This window comes from Littorina saxatilis, unplaced genomic scaffold (genome assembly GCF_037325665.1).
Source record: "Littorina saxatilis isolate snail1 unplaced genomic scaffold, US_GU_Lsax_2.0 scaffold_349, whole genome shotgun sequence".
In the NCBI taxonomy this organism is placed as follows: Eukaryota; Metazoa; Mollusca; class Gastropoda; order Littorinimorpha; family Littorinidae; genus Littorina; species Littorina saxatilis.
The window spans coordinates 108922-129570 of NW_027129313.1; the positions used below are offsets into that span (position 1 = coordinate 108922).

Genomic DNA, 20649 nt, shown 5'->3' on the forward strand with positions numbered 1-20649 from the left:
CGCAGTTTCTTCGACAACACTGACTGCAATCCGACGGTCAGTTTTCAACAATATTTCATCTTATAAACAGATCACACGCAACCAAATGCACACATCTCATCAATTTAAACAACATAAAGCGGTTTCATACACTATTTTCCCCAAAAAACTGAACTTCATACAGTAATTAACGTTGGAACACGGGTGCAAAAGTTCGTCTGCTAGTCCCATTTGACGAAAGAACATTATCTTTAGCGATACTAAAACATAAACAGAACACACAATATCTGCCTTTGCCGCCACAGCAGAATAACAGCTTATCTGTGTACTTGATTTTAGTCTAAAACAGGGAAACTGACAAGAAGTGTTAACAGAATGGAATGATTTGCACGGAACTATACAACCGCGCATTAATCGATCGCCTGCGCAGGTTGACTGGTTGAGTGATTCGGATTCGATCAAACTTTCGCACAAAAACTCCTGTTTTCTTTGAATAACTGAAGAAAGGGGGAATAAAGAGGTTACACACCTCGTCTCAGTGATTATTAAAAATAATGGTCTCAGTTCGCGGTCATGAAAAAGCTCGCTGAAGCTCGCATTTTTCATGATCCGCTAACTTCGACCATTATTTTTAATAATCACTGAGACTCGGCATGTAACCTCTACTTATTCTCCGTATTTTAAAACGATAAAAATGTCACTCGGGTTGTTGTTGTCGGTGTCGGTGGTGATGGTGGCGGATGATGGTGGATGTCGTGGTAGAGGATGATGTTGTCGTCGTAGTTGTCAGAGAGCGGCAGGTTGTAAGGACAGGTATTGCTGAGTTTCAGTAAATTGATTTAATAAAATGTTGAATTTCAGTTCAACGGTTGTTGTTGTTGTTGTTGTTGTTGTTGTTGTTGTTGTTAGACATCGCTGGACGTTGCGGGATGTATAGTCGAGACAGGTGGTGGTGGTGGCGGTGACGAGATGTGGGTGTCACTCAGTGTCGCTGTCGCTGTCTATGTCCTAACATTCTTCACCCAGATCACCTGGGCCGTGGACCGCGACATGGATCTCAGGCGGCCGGTAGCGTCAGCATTAACACTAGCCTCATCATACCCAGTCTCCAGGTAGACGACGACGGGTCTCTCCAAGCCCCATACTGTGTTCTGATTGGCCACCGTCACCGCCTCGTCTCGACCCCTACCTGCCGCTCTCTGTGTGGGACCTGACGTCATTTCAGCCAGTTGTCTAACGGCCTCTGTGTCGTTATGAGCCACCTTACGGGTGGGGACGCCGCGTGACTCGAGGCCCCGGATGAAGGGTGCTGGTGACCAGATGTCATCATCCGGTGTGTCTGTGTCACACTTCATGATACCCAGCACAAAGACGTCGCTGAAGGTGAGGCCGCCCTGCCCGTGGGGAGCGTTGTCTTGGCAACCTGAAACATCACACACACCGTCAACATTACATCGTCGTTGTGTAAGACACATCCACACCGACTTCAACAACAACAACAACAACAACACCACCACCAACAACAACAGCAACGACGACGACACCATCACCAACAACAACAACCACGACACAAACAACAACGACGACCCATGTCTAACTTCCGCACCAACACCGGCTACAGCAACACGTGAACAGAGACTACAACTACATCAGCAGCACCACAACCACCTGGAAATAGGAAAAACAATTTTATATTATTCAGTGTTCCACACCTCACCTTGGCAGACTTGTGACGATATTATGTAACGACGTCACAGTAAATGACGTAAATACCAACATTCCTTGTAAGTTTAATGACGTCATTGAAATGTTGTACACCAACCTGACTGACACTTACTGCATTGAGAGAGAGAGAGAGAGAGAGAGAGAGAGAGAGAGAGAGAGAGAGAGAGAGAGAGAGAGAGAGAGAGAGAGAGAGAGAGAGAGAGAGAGACACACAGACCGGCAGACAGACAGACAGACAGACAGACACAGACAGACAGACAGACAGGCGGACACAGACAGACAGACAGACAGACAGGCGGACAGACAGACAGACAGACAGACAGACAGACAGACAGGCGGACAGACAGACAGACAGACAGACAGACAGACAGACAGACAGAGGTGTACTGACCGACACGAAGATCTCGCAGCATGTCTGCCACCAGCTCCCCGCACCGTGCACACTGCCATGGCCTGTCACCCTCATGTCCCTGTCTGTCACCGGGGTACCCATTATAGTGACCAACCGTCAGGACAGGTGGGCCGTCGCACGGTGCGGACACTGGCGGCCTGGTGTAGGCCGGGACCGTTCCTCTCTTCATATCGTCAGCCTGCTCCACCTCTCTCACCACAGCAGGTGGACTTCTCAGGGGCTGCGTCAGGTAGCGGACGTGACGCTTCATGTCGGCAGGTACATCTAGCTTAACGCCAGCTGCCCACAGGGTGAACCTGACGTGTCGTTGTTTTAACGCCCGGTAGATCTCTGCGATGACGTCACTGTAACAGAACAGACAGGTGTGTCAGTGTTTATAAACAGAACAGACAGGTGTGTTATAGTTATCACACACCTCCCAACAAACATTATGCATGCGTATCGCATGCGATACGCATGCGTGAAAGCGTGCGTATCGCATGCGTGAAACGCATGCGATACGCATACGATTCTGTAACTTTTGTTTCGTGCGATACGCATGCGTTTTTTGCTCGTATATCGAGCGTGACACGCACCTCTAACGCAGGTCTACCGCATGCGTATCGCATGCGTATTCCATTCGTATTCCGGATTGTTTATGCTCTTTATAAATCAGGTTTTTAGCTGCTCATATTTTCAGGCACTCTGACAACAACACTCACTCAAACCATGCAAGCAGAAACTCAAAAACAAATTGTTTCATCAAAATATTATGTTATTCAACAATTTTCAATTTTTATAAACATTCACAATCTTAGTGAAAATGCGTAATTAAATTTAGATACACTTACTGGGGCGGGGATGTAGCTCAGTCGGTAGCGCGCTGGATTTGTATCCAGTTGGCCGCTGTCAGCTTGAGTTTGTCCCCACGTTCGGCGAGAGATTTATTTATCAGAGTCAACTTTGTGTGCAGACTCTCCTCGGTGTCCGAACACCCCCGTGTGTACACGCAAGCACAAGACCAAGTGCGCACGAAAAAGATCCTGTAATCCATGTCAGAGTTCGGTGTGTTATAGAAACACGAAAATACCCAGCATGTTTCCTCCGAAAACGGCGTATGGCTGCCTAAATGGCGGGGTAAAAAACGGTCATACACGTAAAATTCCACTCGTGCAAAAAACACGAGTGTACGTAGCAGTTTCAGCCCACGAACGCAGAAGAAGAAGAAGAAGATACACTTACTTAGTTACAACTAAAATTATGAATCATATTCTACCTAGGCTTTACATTTTGAACTTGATGGCATTTTGACACATTTAACATTTTTGATTAGGACAAATATAATAAGTGTCACAGGTCAGTTTTCGTCAACCTGTTTCTTTCTGCGTGCACCTTCCAAAGGAAGTTTATGGAAGGAAAACACGCCGCCTTTTCGAATTAGCTAAAGAAACAGGTACTACCTTGACTTTACTTTCCTTCACTCTTTCCCATGCTCTCGAAGTAGCGGAGAAAGATCAACACAGGTTTATATAATTTAATACATGGTTAGTGTTAATAAAATTCTTGCAATGCAGCACACATTAATCAGGTTAGTCTATATTTTTGCTAAATATCAGTATCGTACTAAATGTATCACACACTGTTCCAGCTAGGTCATGTTACTGGGATCACAGCACACTCTGATCAAATGTCTATTGCTGCTGGATTTTTAATTCTGTCATGGTAATCTAACGTGACTCCGCCGCTGCAAACGTTCTTCAGAATGTTCCCTTGAAGGACATCAAAACAAAAGGAATACACATAATGTTTATGAAGTTTTGACTTAGCTCGATGTCATTGAAAAGGTACTCGAGATGACGTGTAGCACTTGACTGGTCTTGAAGACCGCGCTCCTGGTTTGGGTCGTCACTCTTCTTCTCAAGACACCATCATCAAGTTAATAGCAGTAGTAGTCTGGTTACATCTCTCTCCACAATTACGGCAACATGAGGAAGAGGAAGATGAATGAATCATTGGACCGTGGGTTCCTGAAACAGATCAAAGGGCCATATGTGTTACCTACACAGCCTGTCTAAAAGACTTGGTTTGTTCATGTTTTATTATCGTTCTCATTCTATTACTGCGTTTCGAAAAATGGGGCTTTGGCAACAGCGCACATTCAAACGTACACAACTTGACAACAACACAATGTACATGACTGACACGATACACTCATCTCCGCCCAGATCCCGTGGAACGATTGTCGATGTAATAATCACAGTCACTTACCTTCAAAGAAAGGGGAACGGCTTTTCTTCCAAGCGTTCTTCGTTCCGTAGACTTGCGGAAAACGACCCTCTCGTGAAACGATTTTAGTTTACGTCAGTACACTTGGATACGTCATATGAATACGTCACTTGGCTACGTCGTGTAATGCGCGAGTAGTCTCGGTTGCCTATTCTATTCTTGACAGGTTCGCGCCTCATAATAATAATTCATGACAGCCCCTTTCTTGAGAATGAATTTCCCAAATTTAGTCACTATATGAAGCGCGACTTAAATAATCTGCTCCATGGTTGTCACAACCCGGTATTTCTTACCTCCTTTCTTCTTCACAAAAACGATTGGAGCATTGTACGGTGAGTTTGCCGGTTCAATGACCCCGAGCTTCAACATCTCGTCGATCTCGTCTTCGACCGTTTTCACCATCGCATGAGGTACGAGTCTCGGTCGAACAAACACAGGTTTCTTCTCTGTAAGTTCGATTCTGCACTTCTCCAAGTTGGTAGTAATCGGTACATCAGTCAGATTCTTGGAGAATGCACTACAGATCGCTTTCGCCTCTTTTGTTCTTTCTCTACTCAATTCTTTACAGAAGTTCACGCTTGTGACATCTTCTGTACGAGTAGTTTCCAGCAGAGGAATCATCTTCTGAGTGTCTATTCGGAAGATATCATCGTTCATCGTATCATCTTCCTCGATGACTACGGCGATGTGTTCTTCTGCTTCTTCTTTTTTTTCGTCAATTCTGTTTCTGAGGTCGACAACGTATTCTGCTGTCGTCTTCTGTTCACCTTCGACCGATTCATCAGTCCATGCCCGACGCAGATCCTGCATGGGACCTCTGATGGTCTTGCCATACTGCATTTCAAAGGGTGAGAACCCCAGACTGTCTTGAGGTGCTTTCTTGGTTCTGCCTTTTGGCGCTGTTCTTTGGCATGTGTCACACGAGAGACAGTAACGTTTTATGTCTCCGACCAAACCTGGCCACCAGAACTCACACCTGATTCTATCAGTGGTTTTCTTCTGCCCGAGATGACCTGTCATCGGGTGGTCGTGCCCAAAAGAAAGAACTTTGGTTCTCATTTCTTTGGGAACAACGACTTTACTAGATTCACTCCCGGTTTTGTCGAGGGTTGTCCTGTACAAGATTTCTTTCTTGTAGACATACCTCACACCGTGGAATGATTCTCCTGAAACAGCCATCTGGCGTACTTTTGCCAGTGTTTCATCATCATTCTGAGCCTTCTTGAGATCTTGCGGGGAATACATCTTGTGTGTATTTCTGTCATCATGCCTAGTTCCCGGCACAGGTTTCTCATTCTGCTCTTTTTCCTCCTTCTCTTGCTTACGTGTACTGACCGCCGCGTTGGTCTCACCTTGATACCAACTCGGGTCACGTACTGGAAACAAAGGGGTCTTCCTCTTGTTCTGGCCTACACCATACCATTTTCCTATGAGGACAGGATAAATGGGATCTTCGAGTATGACCACTTCGGTTTTGGCATCAAAATACGGACAGTCAATGTGGGCCACAGCCGTGGGACACAATTTCCGTGTTTTCTTCTCTGCGAGAGTAGTTTCTTTTTTCTTTGCCAAGTACCTTTCTTCAGGTATAAGGTCGGCCCTGACCATAATACCTGAGCACCCGGAATCGCGTAATGCTTTTACGATTCGGCCGTCTAATTTGATGAACACTTCCTCTTTGAAATCCTTCTTTTTGCACGACTTGCACAGCTTGTCAAGATGTACGGGGATTTCTTGTCCATCAAATTCATTTCGAACATGAACTGCGTGAACGCTTTCTCCCTTATTGGGACAAAATCGCGACAGGTGCCCTTTGCCCTTGCAAAAAAAACAACAGCCTGTGGCTTTCAGTCTTTGTTTTTCATCATCGCTCACGTATTTATGTTCTTTCTGTGACGATTTCTCTTTCGCGTCACTTTCGACGACGTTCGAACCTTTCGTGTTCGAAAACGCGCTGCCGCTAGAATGGTTTTGGTGAGATTGCCGTGGCCTGATGTTCGAACGTGATTGTTCGTACTCCGTGGCAATTTCGCCCATTTCTTTCGCAGACTTCGGTTTCCGATCAAGTACGTGCAACATCACTTCGGTAGGGAAGGTGTTCTCTAATTGTTCTCTGAGAACTAGATCCTTCAGATCTGCCACATGTTCATCGCACTTGGCTAACTCGATCCATTTATCGAGGATGCGCTCAAGTTTGGTGACATGTTCTTTGTACGTGTCAGATGGGTTTCGCTTCAGCTGACGGAATTTCTTCCGATATTGATCTGCTGTCAGTTGAAATCCATCATACAACGCATTCTTCAAAGTGTTGTAGTTGCGCGCGTCTTCGAAACTGAGTTTTGCATAAATGGTTCTCGCCTTTCCTTTCAGGAAATACACCATTCTCGTAGCTTTGCGTTCGTCATCGAGATGACAGTCGGTTGCATAATGTTCAAATTGTGCAAACCAACTCTCGATGTCGTCTTTGTCATCAAGAAAAGGGATTTTGGGGATAAAGTCGTCATCCCCACGACGCCTCGACGCGTTATTGTTGGCGTTGTCTCGGCGTGCTTCCGTTTGTATCCTCAACTGTTCTAGCTGAAACGCGCGATCGGCTTCTCGTTCACGTGCGCGTTCGAGAACTTCACGTTCACGTTCGAGAACTTCACGTTCACGTTCACGTTCACGTTCCTCTCGTTCGCGTTCTTCAGCTACAAACTCCCGCAAGTCTTTGCCTTCGAGTCCTAACTCTCGTCCTATCGCCAAAAGTTCGCGAGTCCACTCCAGATCGGACCTGCACGATCATTACTCACAGCGGATACATAAGTCGTTACACGCGCGCCTAACGTCTGAGAATCATTATCGCTCGATTCTCCTTGGGTGTTGACATATGTGTCACCACCTTCAACATCTGAAACTACGGCCTCGGCCGTATTCTGGTTCTGCGGGTCAGCGTTCATTTTTGCTATATGCGCCCTAGTACTCGGGTGTTTGGATGTTTGCATATCCTTTACATTAACTCACACACAGATATTCACTGAATCAAACTGCAAATACGTGATGCTCGGTTGAAAAACCGATTTGACTAAACTGCTTTTCACACACTATTTACCAGAGAGAGAAAACTCCCCCACTATAGAATGAAGTGTTCCTTTAGTGAAGCTCACTTTACTACTTGAATTCATGAACGTTCAACGTTACCTCAGTAAACGTTACGTGTCCCAATGACACGATTTCTCTGAACCATTCTAATATCCTTTTACAACCACGGATACCTAACACTAGAATTTATGGTTCTTCTGGTATATGTCAAACAATATACCGTTCTATCGAGTGAACTTCATTTTAATATCTCATCGGCGCTCCATCAACGTGGACCTTTCGCCTATATTAATATTAACTCGATTCTATCGTACAGTAAGTCGAAATAAGATTCTTCAATTATCTACTGCTGTATAGACAATAATCTAAATTTCCTAACCCTTACTCTTGGCGTTGTGAAGTGTGACTGTCTGCAGAATCAACTTCACTTCCACGGTCCTTCTGGACGAAGATGAGTGCTATCCCTCGTATATAACCCAATTCGCCCACCAACCTCCCACGGCGACCAACAATATTATAATTTTGTCGACTAAGGGACACAGGATGGCCTGACAGGGTGTTAGTCCACTGTCTTCTGTTATAGCTTTTTGTTTAGCACAGCCAAATAGGGGGAACTAAACTACTATAACATTAGTGCTTTACGTAAATTATTATAGTGACGTTAAAGCCTTGCGTCACTCTTCATTTGGATTATTCCCGTGTGCTGAAGCACACACGTCAGACTCTGTTATCGTTAAATGATGAGCTAGCTATAAACATGAATAAACACAAAAGTTGATTTATACGATGATGAACATGAACGGACGAACACACAAACGAACAAGAAGGGCAAAGCCCATACGACTCACATGCTTTACACATTTTTCCTACCAAAATACATGTGACCTTGACCCAAGGTCAAGGTCATCCAAGGTCATGCAACACAAAGCTGTTAATTCAAGACATAGGAAGTACAATGGTGCTTATTGGCTCTTTCTACCATGAGATATGGTCACTTTTAGTGGTTCACTACCTTATTTTGGTCACATTTCATATGGGTCAAAGTGACCTTGACCTTGATCATATGTGACCAAATGTGTCTCATGATGAAAGCATAACATGTGCCCCACATAATTTTTAAGTTTGAAACAGTTATCTTCCATAGTTCAGGGTCAAGGTCACTTCAAAATATGTATACAATCCAACTTTGAAGAGCTCCTGTGACCTTGACCTTGAAGCAAGGTAAACCAAACTGGTATCAAAAGATGGGGCTTACTTTGCCCTATATATCATATATAGGTGAGGTATTGAATCTCAAAAACTTCAGAGAAAATGTGAAAAATGTGAAAAATAGCTGTTTTTTAGGCAACATTTATGGCCCCTGCGACCTTGACCTTGAAGCAAGGTCAAGATGCTATGTATGTTTTTTGGGGCCTTGTCATCATACACCATCTTGCCAAATTTGGTACTGATAGACTGAATAGTCTCCAAGAAATATCCAACGTTAAAGTTTTCCGGACGGACGGACGGACGACTCGGGTGAGTACATAGACTCACTTTTGCTTCGCATGTGAGTCAAAAACGAATAGGGAGTTTGTTTGAAGAAAATTTGTTTGGGGAAGCCAAATTGAAATTACGAGTTATAATATCCCGGACGAAGCCCCCATATGTCACAGGTCAGTTTTCGTCAACCTGTTTCTTTCTGCGTGCACCTTCCAAAGGAAGTTTATGGAAGGAAAACACGCCGCCTTTTCGAATTAGCTAAAGAAACAGGTACTACCTTGACTTTACTTTCCTTCACTCTTTCCCATGCTCTCGAAGTAGCGGAGAAAGATCAACACAGGTTTATATAATTTAATACATGGTTAGTGTTAATAAAATTCTTGCAATGCAGCACACATTAATCAGGTTAGTCTATATTTTTGCTAAATATCAGTATCGTACTAAATGTATCACACACTGTTCCAGCTAGGTCATGTTACTGGGATCACAGCACACTCTGATCAAATGTCTATTGCTGCTGGATTTTTAATTCTGTCATGGTAATCTAACGTGACTCCGCCGCTGCAAACGTTCTTCAGAATGTTCCCTTGGAGGACATCAAAACAAAAGGAACACACATAATGTTTATGAAGTTTTGACTTAGCTCGATGTCATTGAAAAGGTACTCGAGATGACTTGTAGCACTTGACTGGTCTTGAAGACCGCGCTCCTGGTTTGGTTCGTCACTCTTCTTCTCAAGACACCATCATCAAGTTAATAGCAGTAGTAGTCTGGTTACATCTCTCTCCACAAATTACGGCAACATGAGGAAGAGGAAGATGAATGAATCGTTAGACCGTGGGTTCCTGAAACAGATCAAAGGGCCATATGTGTTACCTACACAGCCTGTCTAAAAGACTTGGTTTGTTCATGTTTTATTATCGTTCTCATTCTATTACTGCGTTTCGAACAAGAGGCGAAGCCTTCAAGGCTCACGTAAGAAATCGACAAACAGTAACACAAACTCAATCACTCCGTCACACATACACACACACACACACACACACACACACACACACACACACACACACACACACACAGTAAGCATAGGTGAAACTATGCAAGAAAGCGAGACCCTGGATCTGCCAAGAAGTCTCGGCCCGCTCACAATAACAATGACCGAGACTTTCAGTAATTCCTTTGCGTGACGTCTAACCCTCTTACGTCATAATGTGACGTCTTCAAATAGTTTCTATCACACACGTCGAACACTTTTGACCGAGACTGACGTAATCCATAGACTCGGAAATGTTAAAGTTTCTACCACAGACATACACACATACATACGCACGCACGCACGCACGCACAGACAGACAAAGTTTATCATCGCATAGGCTACACTTACGTGAGCCAAAAATGGGGCTTTGGCAACAGCGCACATTCAAACGTACACAACTTGACAACAACACAATGTACATGACTGACACGATACACTCATCTCCGCCCAGATCCCGTGGAACGAATGTCGATGCAATAACCACAGTCACTTACCTTCAAAGAAAGGGGAACGGCTTTTCTTCCAAGCGTTCTTCGTTCCGTAGACTTGCGGAAAACGACCCTCTCGTGAAACGATTTTAGTTTACGTCAGTACACTTGGATACGTCATATGAATACGTCACTTGGCTACGTCGTGTAATGCGCGAGTAGTCTCGGTTGCCTATTCTATTCTTGACAGGTTCGCGCCTCATAATAATAATTCATGACAAAAAGAAACCCTTTGCGTATTAAAGAAATAGTCACATTTGTTTTAAAATACAAAACCATGTAATGCTGATCAATTAGTGATTTTGTTTGTTCGTTCATGGGCTGAAACTCCCACGGCTTTTACGTGTGTGACTGTTTTTACCCCGCCATTTAGGCAGCCATACGCCGCTTTCGGAGGAAGCATGCTGGGTATTTTCGTGTTTCTATAACCCACCGAACTCTGACATGGATTACAGGATCTTTTTCGTGCGCACTTGGTCTTGTGCTTGCGTGTACACACGGGGGTGTTCGGACACCGAGGAGAGTCTGCACACAAAGGTAACTCTGAGAAATAAACCTCTCGCCGAACGTGTGGACGAACTCACGCTGACAGCGCCAATTGGATACAAATCTAGCGCGCTACCGACTGAGCTACATTCCCGCCCCATCAATTAGTGATAATTATCAACACTCAAAATACAATTTGTATTCACAATGCTGCGACTTTTCGGCTATCTCTGAATATATATGCAGCGAAAGGCAATGTGTTTTGTAAGGACTCCCAGTGCCGTGCTGACGTCCTCGGTGATCCATCACCAGGCATAAACAAGTGATGCGCCTTCCCTTCCTTCAAAAGATGAGACTCGATCTGCTTGGCTGCATTTGCTACCTCTCCTCTGCAGCCCAGGTCCAACAGAGTTTCCCTGAAACTGACAACAATTTATCAAATCATTAGTTAGTGTACATAGTCTGAAGCCACCTGAACACACGACAGCCATTTTCCTTCAGTTCTCCACTTATTTATACTATAGGTACATGTTTTTAATTTATTTACACTCATCCTCATGGTACTGAAAAAGTGCCATGAAAGGCAGAAAATAAGAAATAGAAAGTCAAACAGAATGAGGCAGAGCGATGTTAAGATATATATATTTATAATAATATGCCGTTCTTCAAAAGTGTTCAAATTAGAACATAAAGCCCCCAAAACCATCAGATACACACATTTTTACACAAAAAAGTAACAGAAAGCCAGAGTGATCTTTGAAATTTAAACTGACCTTTTCCAATTCAAGACAGCTGTGAGTGTGATGTTTCCATTGTGGGTGTCTCATCTCAAGGTGTGACATGTTACAACAGGATCCAGCTGGTATGCATCTGTAATAATTCAAATATCCTGCATACATCAGTACGCACTGTGCAACACAAACACATTTTATTTAAAACTCTAAGCATCGCTGTTTAAATTATAATTTGAGTCTTATGAGACAGTAAAACACACACCACTAACTATATGCAGTGGAAAAAACCCACAAAAAATACCATTGAAGCTCGATCAGTAAATGAAATGATTTCTTTTTTGCCTGTGCGCTGAATTCCAAAGAATTTGAACTTGAGTGTAAAGTTAAAAATAACATACTACTAGACCTATACTATTTTTCATTCTTGCTCTACTTCACATCAGTGAGCAAACTACTTTGATCGACCAGTTTGGGTCACAAATAAGCAAACACACATATGGCATTTCCAATACCCGGGAAAATAATATCTACTCGATTCTTAACTCGACTAGAACAGCAAAATACAATGCGCCCCATTCAATGCACATATTAACACTCAACTTAGAAGTTCAACTTCAACTTGTTCAAGGATAAAAAAAAACCAAAAAACAAGAAATGTAGGTTGTTGGAAAGCTTGTTATTGACAAAACAATACATTCCACTCTCCAGTCACAGATATTTCGACCCAGCTGTCTTTTCAGTGCACAGATAAACAAATATTAATTCAACAGTAAAAGACTGACCCTTTCATTGTTTCAATTCGCATCACCAAACACTGACAGACTGAGACTGATCGAAGGTCAACTTCACGAAACAATTAGATCTAACTTGGCTGAAAACGGCGCCTCTGCACTTACCAAACCTTGATACGCGGTGCAGTGAACAGAATGCTTCGATACTATGCCTGCAAATACTTTCTTAAATAATGAAAACGTCAAAAATAGTGAAGAAACTTACCTGTCAAGCATTCCTGTCGTCAGCTGATTTTTGTTGACCGTTTCAGTATCGGGCTTGCAAAGGAACGAAAACAGAGTTGTTTCCCCTCGTAATAGCAGACGACATTGTCACTGCAATGCTGCTTTTACTGAAACGCAGTTTTGACCTTTGTAAGTGTTCTCTCACACTGTATGCTACCTTTTAAATGCAGATCTACAGATTGTGAATTCTAGAGAGTCATCTACAAGCAAAACCAGTCGTGAGATAAGATTTCGAAAAACCGGAAGTGAAGATGTCGGAGCAAAATGTTTCGAAAAGAAATTAGCGCTGATAAAATATAAACATGAGTTTGAGTTTTCTGTGGGATCATCATCGATTTTCTTTCATTTTTCTAACTGAGAATTTGGCTTTTCTTTAATTTAAAAAGATTCAGAGGGACTGTGAGCTAAAAGATTGCTCAGGCTAGGGCATCGTCGCCAACAGTAATGACGTCAAATCTTGGACCTAATATGGAGGTCCAAGGTCAAATGCAATAGAACGCGTCACACAATGACGAGAAATATAGCGTCATAAAAAGCATGCGTATCGCATGCGAGACGAGTTACAAAATCGTATGCGTATCGCATGCGTTTTCACGCATGAAAGCACGTCGCATTCACGTATGCGATACGCACTCGACTCGAGTGCAGAAATCCGTGTTCGATTTTGTGCATGCGTGACGCGCTCGATTCGAGTGCAGAAATTCGTGCCGAGTGTTTTACGCATGCGATCCGAGGGTGCAATGTTTGCTGGGCTATTGTTTTAACGCAGTGTAGATCTTCGTAATGACGTCACAGCAACAGAACGGACAGGTGTGTCAGTGCATGATTACACCTGAAATTACGAAACTGATTAAAACAAAACAAAAACGCCAGGCAAAAAGGAAGTCACAAAGATTGCTGTTCAGGATAAGAATCACAGTGAACCTGAAATACAATGACGCAATGATTAATAATGACGTAAACAGAATGACGTTATTTCGCTCCACTCTTCGTTACCTTGACCAAGTTTTTCCAATGGCAGACAAAGAAAGGGTGGCGCCTGATGAGACAGGTTGATGACATCACTGATCAGTACACACCGCCGTGACAGTTGCTGCATTCACATTCTACATCTAATAAACATGTCCCAGTCTATTATTCAAACTTGGAAATAAAGAGCCATTACTTCCACATAAATCTTCCGAATTTCTTGACCAAAAGCACACGAATTACCTCGTCATAGAAAAGGTGTGAATATAATAACATTTGTGAATTATCAGACTTCCTTCCAACAAACACGACCACACCGGCCAACACAAGAGTGACAGGAGGCAGTGTTAGATTCAGTGTACAGCGTCATTCTTACCACTCAGCCTCATCGGCCAGGATGTGCACGCGTCCGTGTGTCTGTGCGTGTTGCCACAGCTTCTGCAATTTATTTTTGCCTTCCTCTGTCCACTGATACTGTCCGAATATGTCTCGCTTCCCTACCCCCGCCATGTTGACGAGCTGCACGCTGCCGACTCCCTGTCCGGCCGTCTCTCTCACCTGATGACGCACAAGGTAAGCAGCAGCAGCGCCATCATGACTCGTCTGAAGAACGAAGACTGTGGCGCAGCCCTTCCTCAGCAGAAACAAACCTTTTATTATCAAGACTATGCTTTTTGAAGTGCCCGTCGGGCCCCAGAGGATTCTCACGTCGACGTCGTAGTCGTCTGGCGGCTCCTCCAAGACTTGAAACTGCTGCGGGAACAAAGCAATACATGTCATTGGTCGACCATGCTCCATTCCAACAGCGTGAACAAGATGGCCCTGGGTCCACAGCTGTAGTCGTGGCTGTCTGCTGAGGAATAGCTCAATCGTTGTCAGTGGTATGGAGAATCTGTCAGCATACACATTTACACACATTATTAGGTATAATTATATCACACACACAGGCACAACACACACACACACACACACACAAACACACACACACACACACACACACACACACACACACACACACACACACACACACACACACACACATGCACCAACCCACACGCAACGTGTAAATGTAAGCGAAAGGTTATGCAAAAATACACCTGAACATGTCATTTAAGGCATAAAAATTACAGTAGATAACTAGAGAGAGAGAGAGAGAGAGAGAGAGAGAGAGAGAGAGAGAGAGAGAGAGAGAGAGAGAGAGAGAGAGAGAGAGAGACAGACAAACAGACAGACAGACAGACAGACAGACAGACAGACAGAGAGTCAGACAGAGAGATAGAGAGGTCGGGGGGGGGGGGGGGGGGGGGTCTTGAGAAACAAAGAAAGAAAGATAGATGACGTTAGGCCAAGAAATAATAAACGTGCGTGCGTGCGCTTCACCGATATGATAGTTGATACAGCTATGCAACAGTACCTGGCAACCAACTGTGTGTAGGTAGCTGTGGTTTCACAGTCTTCAGAGTCGGGTATGTCCCTAACTTTGATATCAAATAAAATGTTTCGTTTTGTTGAGTCGTGAATTTTCACTGGTCTGTGTCGAATGTCTTCGGAATTTACATATGAAAAATAAACTTTGATCGAATTTAAGTCAAGTTTGTATTCCCCACCAGCGAAAAAGGTAGGTCGGTCGTGAGAAATGAGACAGACACGATTTCCCTTTTTAGCCACATTGCAATAGACAAAGGCACCAGTACAAAAACACACAAAGAAATCCAGTTAAAAGTACATTAGAAACCAAAGAACAGAGATAGATGAACACACTTAGTTAAAAAAAACAATGAATGTGTTTATGTTTAGTCGATACAATCGCATGTGAAGTAAACGGTCTTTTTTCTAAATGTGTCTGTCTCAAAAACGTTAATTACAAATCTGTTCAGTTGGAATGGCTGTTAAAAGGTTTGGACGTAACATGCTTTTAATAAGTAGCAATTTCCATCAAATCACGATATGAAAGGGTTTTGAAAGGCTAACTACGGCTTATTCTACTTGCGCTTGGTCATTTTGTCACTCGGGCAAGGTGTCTGTCTCATTTTTTCTCACGACCGCCCTGCAGACAAATCGTCCGCTATAACCGCCATACACAGCAAATTGTCATGATGCAACCAATTTTACACTTCCTATCCGTTGTCAGGCAGATAATCAACTGGCTGACTAAAGAATTTTTCGGCATGTGTTCATTTCAGAGCACGTTATTTACTGTCTAGTAACTCGGGCAAGGTGTCTGTCTCATTTTTTCTCACGACCGCCCTGCAGACAAAATCGTCTGCTATAACCGCCATACACAGCAAATTGTCATGATTCAACCAATTTTACACTTCCTATCCGTTGTCAGGCAGATGATCAACTGGCTGACTAAAGAATTTTTCGGCATGTGTTTATTTCAGAGCACGTTATTTACTGTCTAGTCACTCGGGCAAGGTGTCTGTCTCATTTTTTCTCACGACCGTCCTGAAGACAAATCGTCTGCTATGACCGCCATACACAGCAAATTGCCATGATGCGACCAATTTTATACTTCCTATCCGTTGTCAGGCAGATGATCAACTGGCTGACTAAAGAATTTTTCGGCATGTGTTTATTTCAGAGCACGTTATTTACTGTCTGTCTCTGAAAACCTTGAATTCTCACGACCGCCCGGCACTTTGACGGTCATTTCTTACCAAATGTTAAGCAGATTCATTTGTAAAATAACAACATTCAGTGACTGTGTCTGATCAACGCCAGTGTTTTTTTTCAATCCTTGAATGCACTGCATTGTGAATGTTGTGGTCAAGTGAGAGTTTTATAGACATTGCCGTACGTTTTTCAACACTTTGATGACGTCAGACAGCAGATTGAAAACGTTCCAACTTGGAAAGAGAGCCAGTCACGATCATATAATCGTAGGGAATCAATAGTTGCTTTGTGTATTAACTTTCAAGTGCTTTTAAAAGTTTGATTTTTATCATTGTTATTGTTGCATATGTGCGTGCGTACGTGCGTGCGCGCCTGTCAGTGTGGAAGAGTGTAGCCTGGTAAGTGTATCCAATTCCGACCGACTTCGGGGATACCTAAATCCGACCGATTTTCCAAGTCACTAATGATGAGGTTCACACGTCATCCCAACAGAAAGAATGCCATTCATACAAGGGCCATTCATGAACGGTTGATGACGCGACGTCACGAACCAATCGTTTCGTCACGAGAGTTAATTGCGTCATCTGCACCGCGGCGCGAAATGTGCCTTCGCCATACGTTTCTTGCAAAGGGGGAGATAATTTGATGAACAGAGTTGTGTTTCTTTTACATGGATGTTAATAAGTGTTTTTGGAAGAATAATGTTATGGTTCTGACTAAATCTCATTGTACTTTTTAATCGAAAAGGGGAAAATCTTATCGATCGTGATTAGATACCCAGTTTTTGAGAGAGTATTTAAATCCGACAACAACGCAGATAATACAAAACGCTGCACAAAATCCCAGTAAAACCATTCATTGTTTACGTTTATGACTTGAAAAAAGCATATGAACAAGGAAACATATCAGATGATGTATTATCTAGCTGTGTGTGTGTGTGTGTGTGTGCGTGCGTGCGTGCGTGCGTGTGTGTGTGTTTGTGTAAGCGTGCGCGCGAGCGTTGTGCGCACGTGTTCGTTTGTGTTAGCGTATGTGTGTGTGTGTGTGTGTGTGTGTGTGTGTGTGTGAGTGTTGATGCGTGAGTGTTGATGCGTGCGTACTTGAATGTGTGCGTGCGAGAGGGGTTGGTTTTTTTTATGTGTGCAGAGTAGTTGTAGAAAATGCAAGACAGTAAGGTTCAGTCTGTAGTGGATATACTGGGACAGCGTCCATGTACTATGCCACAGTTCAGTCTGTAGTGGATATACTGGGACAGCGTCCATGTACTATGCCACAGTTCAGTCTGTAGTGGATATACTGGGACTGCGTCCAGGTACTATGCCACAGTTCAGTCAGTAGTGGATATACTAGGACTGCGTTAAGGTACTCTGCCACAGTCTTTGATGACGTCATTTCCGTTTTTGTGATAGTTGAGGCGGACCTGTTAAGTAATTTTTGATTAAGTCGGGACTTTGATATTGCATTTGAGCCAGGTAGCTTGAAAATAAGTGAATTAGTTCGCTCATTAAAATTGTCATCAAAAACGAATATTTCATTACAGATTCAAACACTACTGCATTGTACTTCTTATCTTCTCCTGATTTAAAATATATATATATACATATGTTATGTTTACTTTAAAAACGCGTTCAGAATTAAAGAAAACAGGTTGAGTATGCTTCGCGGAGATGAGTGTGATCCGTGACGGTTTTCGGGTATGGTTAGCCGAGACTATCTGAATTTAGTCTCGCCGATCGGACTGTTTTTTTTTTTTAGTTTATCCTTCAATTTGATGCCTATAGATTGACTACATGTTTTTATATCGCTTTACGCGACTTGTTTTAAATTTCGTCAAGTTATGAAATGTATTATAAAATTTGGTACATAACATTCTAAAAATTGCAAATAACAATAACACTTTTGATTACAGATTCAAAAGTTATTGCATTGTATCCTTTGGATTTCCTGGATCCCAATGTATAAACAGATATATATGTCATGCTTAGTGTGAAAATCTGCTCAAATGAGAAAAATCGCCCGTTTTGTTCATATGCTTCGCGGAGGCAACCCGTCTCGGTCTTCTGGTTTCGGCTAGCCAAATCTCACTAGCATTGTTAATGACTCATCCCTGATTCCAATGTTGATCTTTTAGTTTCAAACCAACTTAATGTTTTATTATCACTTCACATGACTTGTTGTGTATATTTTTTTTCGCTGTCATGATGTCACCATTTAGAGGGTAGGGTTACATTTTCAGGTATTTATTCCCCAAGAATATGCAAAAAAAATTCCAAACTCGTTTTTTTCTATTGGTCAATGATTCTACTTTTTTTTTACAGTGAGAAATGGAGTGCAATTAACATTGTTACTTTTGAAGGTATGCTCATGACGTGCATCACAGCGAAATAGCAGTTCAGAAGAACGGAATTCCCATAATTAGTCCTTATTTGCTGCTTTTTTCACTGAGCTCGGAAATGATATTTTGCTTGCATTGTTATTGCTTAATTTATTAAAGCCTCTGGACAATATTCTTTGAATAAATCGTTACCCAATTCTGTTTACGTCTATCCCTTTGTTTGATAGAGTACTGTAACAAGCTATCACATTATGTCGACAAGAATGCGTCTCCATACAAGTTTTTGTCTTGATTCCATCCAGGAGGATGTCAGGCTTTAATAAAAACACTATTTCAAAGATCTCTGTCAAGATTGATTTTGTTGAAAAAAAAGGAAGTCTGTGATTGAAGATTGTGAAACCTGCCTGTAATGGCATGGTCCCCGCCCTCATTCCGTTCCAAGCTCGCCCTCCACCACGCGTCGAGCCTTGTCTGGTCAGCCATGTCGTCCTCACAAAGACATACGTGGCTGACATTCCGACCTGACTCGACGCTGAGGCCTTCCTGCAACTCCTGTAACTGAGGTCAACACACACGGACTGTAAACAATGCGGGAAATGGCACAAGGGGTGGTTTAATACACGATACACACACAGACAGTGTGACATTAGGCCTACCTGAGTTGGAAATCTCTTCATTCCTGCTTTAGTGTTTACCAGCCTAAAAGACAACTTTCTGGACAAAAGCAAACCATCTTTTCGGAAAATAGTTTCCCGTTTGTGGTGACGCGCATTAGGCTACGTAAAGTACAAGTGACGTCGTTTTCGCGACAAAAAAAAAATGACGTCTACTATTCCAGGGCACTGTTCTTAGAGCTCCAGTGAAAAATAAAAAGCAAATGCTCATTTGACTCGCCTTCGTCTTGTCCCACAACAATGTAACCCGCCACCCCCACACCTTTTAGGACCCCCCTTCCCCCCCCCCCCCCCCATGGAAGACTCCCGCCACCACCCCTCCCACAAGAGTCCCTCCCTTCTTATACAACCACCCCCTTTATGCCCGACCTCCCCCAATAAGACCCTTTTTGTTTTTAAAGATTGTTTGTTCATAACCTCTGTCAGCTAACCCACATTTAAGACTTTACCCCAATAAAAAACAAAACAATATAAAATTCCTCTTTCACTTTCAGCTTCATAAATTAAATGTTCAAGAGAAACGTTGGCATCAGAATAATCGACAAAAACTTGATCAAAAGTGTGACCTGTAATATTCCAGATATGTTCAGTGGTGATCATCTTGTCCAGCAAACATGTCCATGCTATTACTGTGAACATTTACGAAACAAGCTACATTTTGGTCATGTCTGCTGATTAATAACACCTACAATTGTGGCAAATGTGGAGGCTTCGTTTCAGAACAGTCTAACTGTTAAACATAAAGACGCTGTCTGGTCCAAAATTGCCACTTGAAAGAAGTGTCGGTCGCTCTCTCTCTCTCTCTCTCTCTCTCTCTCTCTCTCTCTCTCTCTCTCTCTCTCTCTCTCTCTCTCTCTCTCTTTCTCTCTCTCTTTCTCTCTCTCTTTCTCTCTCTCTCTCTCTATTTCTCTCTCTCTCTTTCTCTCTCTCTCTCTTTCTCTCTCTTTCTCTATCTCTCTCTCTTTCTCTCTCTCTCTCTCTCTCTCTTTCTCTCTTACGACACACGCACACACAGACAAACGTACACTCATGCTCATACTGACACTATGACACAAGTGACACTGACGGCACACATAAACACACACACACACCACACACTGCACACACACACACACGCGCGCGCTCGCGCGCACACATATACACACACACACGCACCCATACACGCACGCACACAATCACAAACAAATAACCACACACTCACTCTCTCTCACTTTCTCTCATTCTCTCTCAATCTACACTCATACACACACTGAAACTATGATGACACAAGTGACACGTCACACACACACACACACATACACACACACACTGTGTGTGTGTGTGTGTGTGTGTGTGTGTGTGTGTGTGTACC

General features: G+C 43.1%; 1 protein-coding gene and 1 long non-coding RNA gene across 2 annotated transcripts; both read right to left on the reverse strand.

Moving 5' to 3' along the window:
- Positions 1-651: 651 nt before the first annotated feature.
- Positions 652-15110, reverse strand: LOC138957578 (uncharacterized). Its single transcript, XM_070328674.1, has 4 exons — positions 15088-15110; positions 14050-14565; positions 2096-2460; positions 652-1402 (listed from the first exon to the last, which is right to left on the reverse strand). Exons 2-4 carry the CDS (start codon positions 14469-14471, stop codon positions 981-983), a joined length of 1209 nt encoding a protein of 402 aa, XP_070184775.1. The 5' UTR covers positions 14472-14565; positions 15088-15110; the 3' UTR covers positions 652-980.
- LOC138957579 (uncharacterized) lies at positions 11088-13065 on the reverse strand. Its single transcript, XR_011453085.1, has 3 exons — positions 12685-13065; positions 11728-11824; positions 11088-11376 (listed from the first exon to the last, which is right to left on the reverse strand). It is a non-coding gene; the product is annotated as an uncharacterized lncRNA (long non-coding RNA).
- Positions 15111-20649: the final 5539 nt, after the last annotated feature.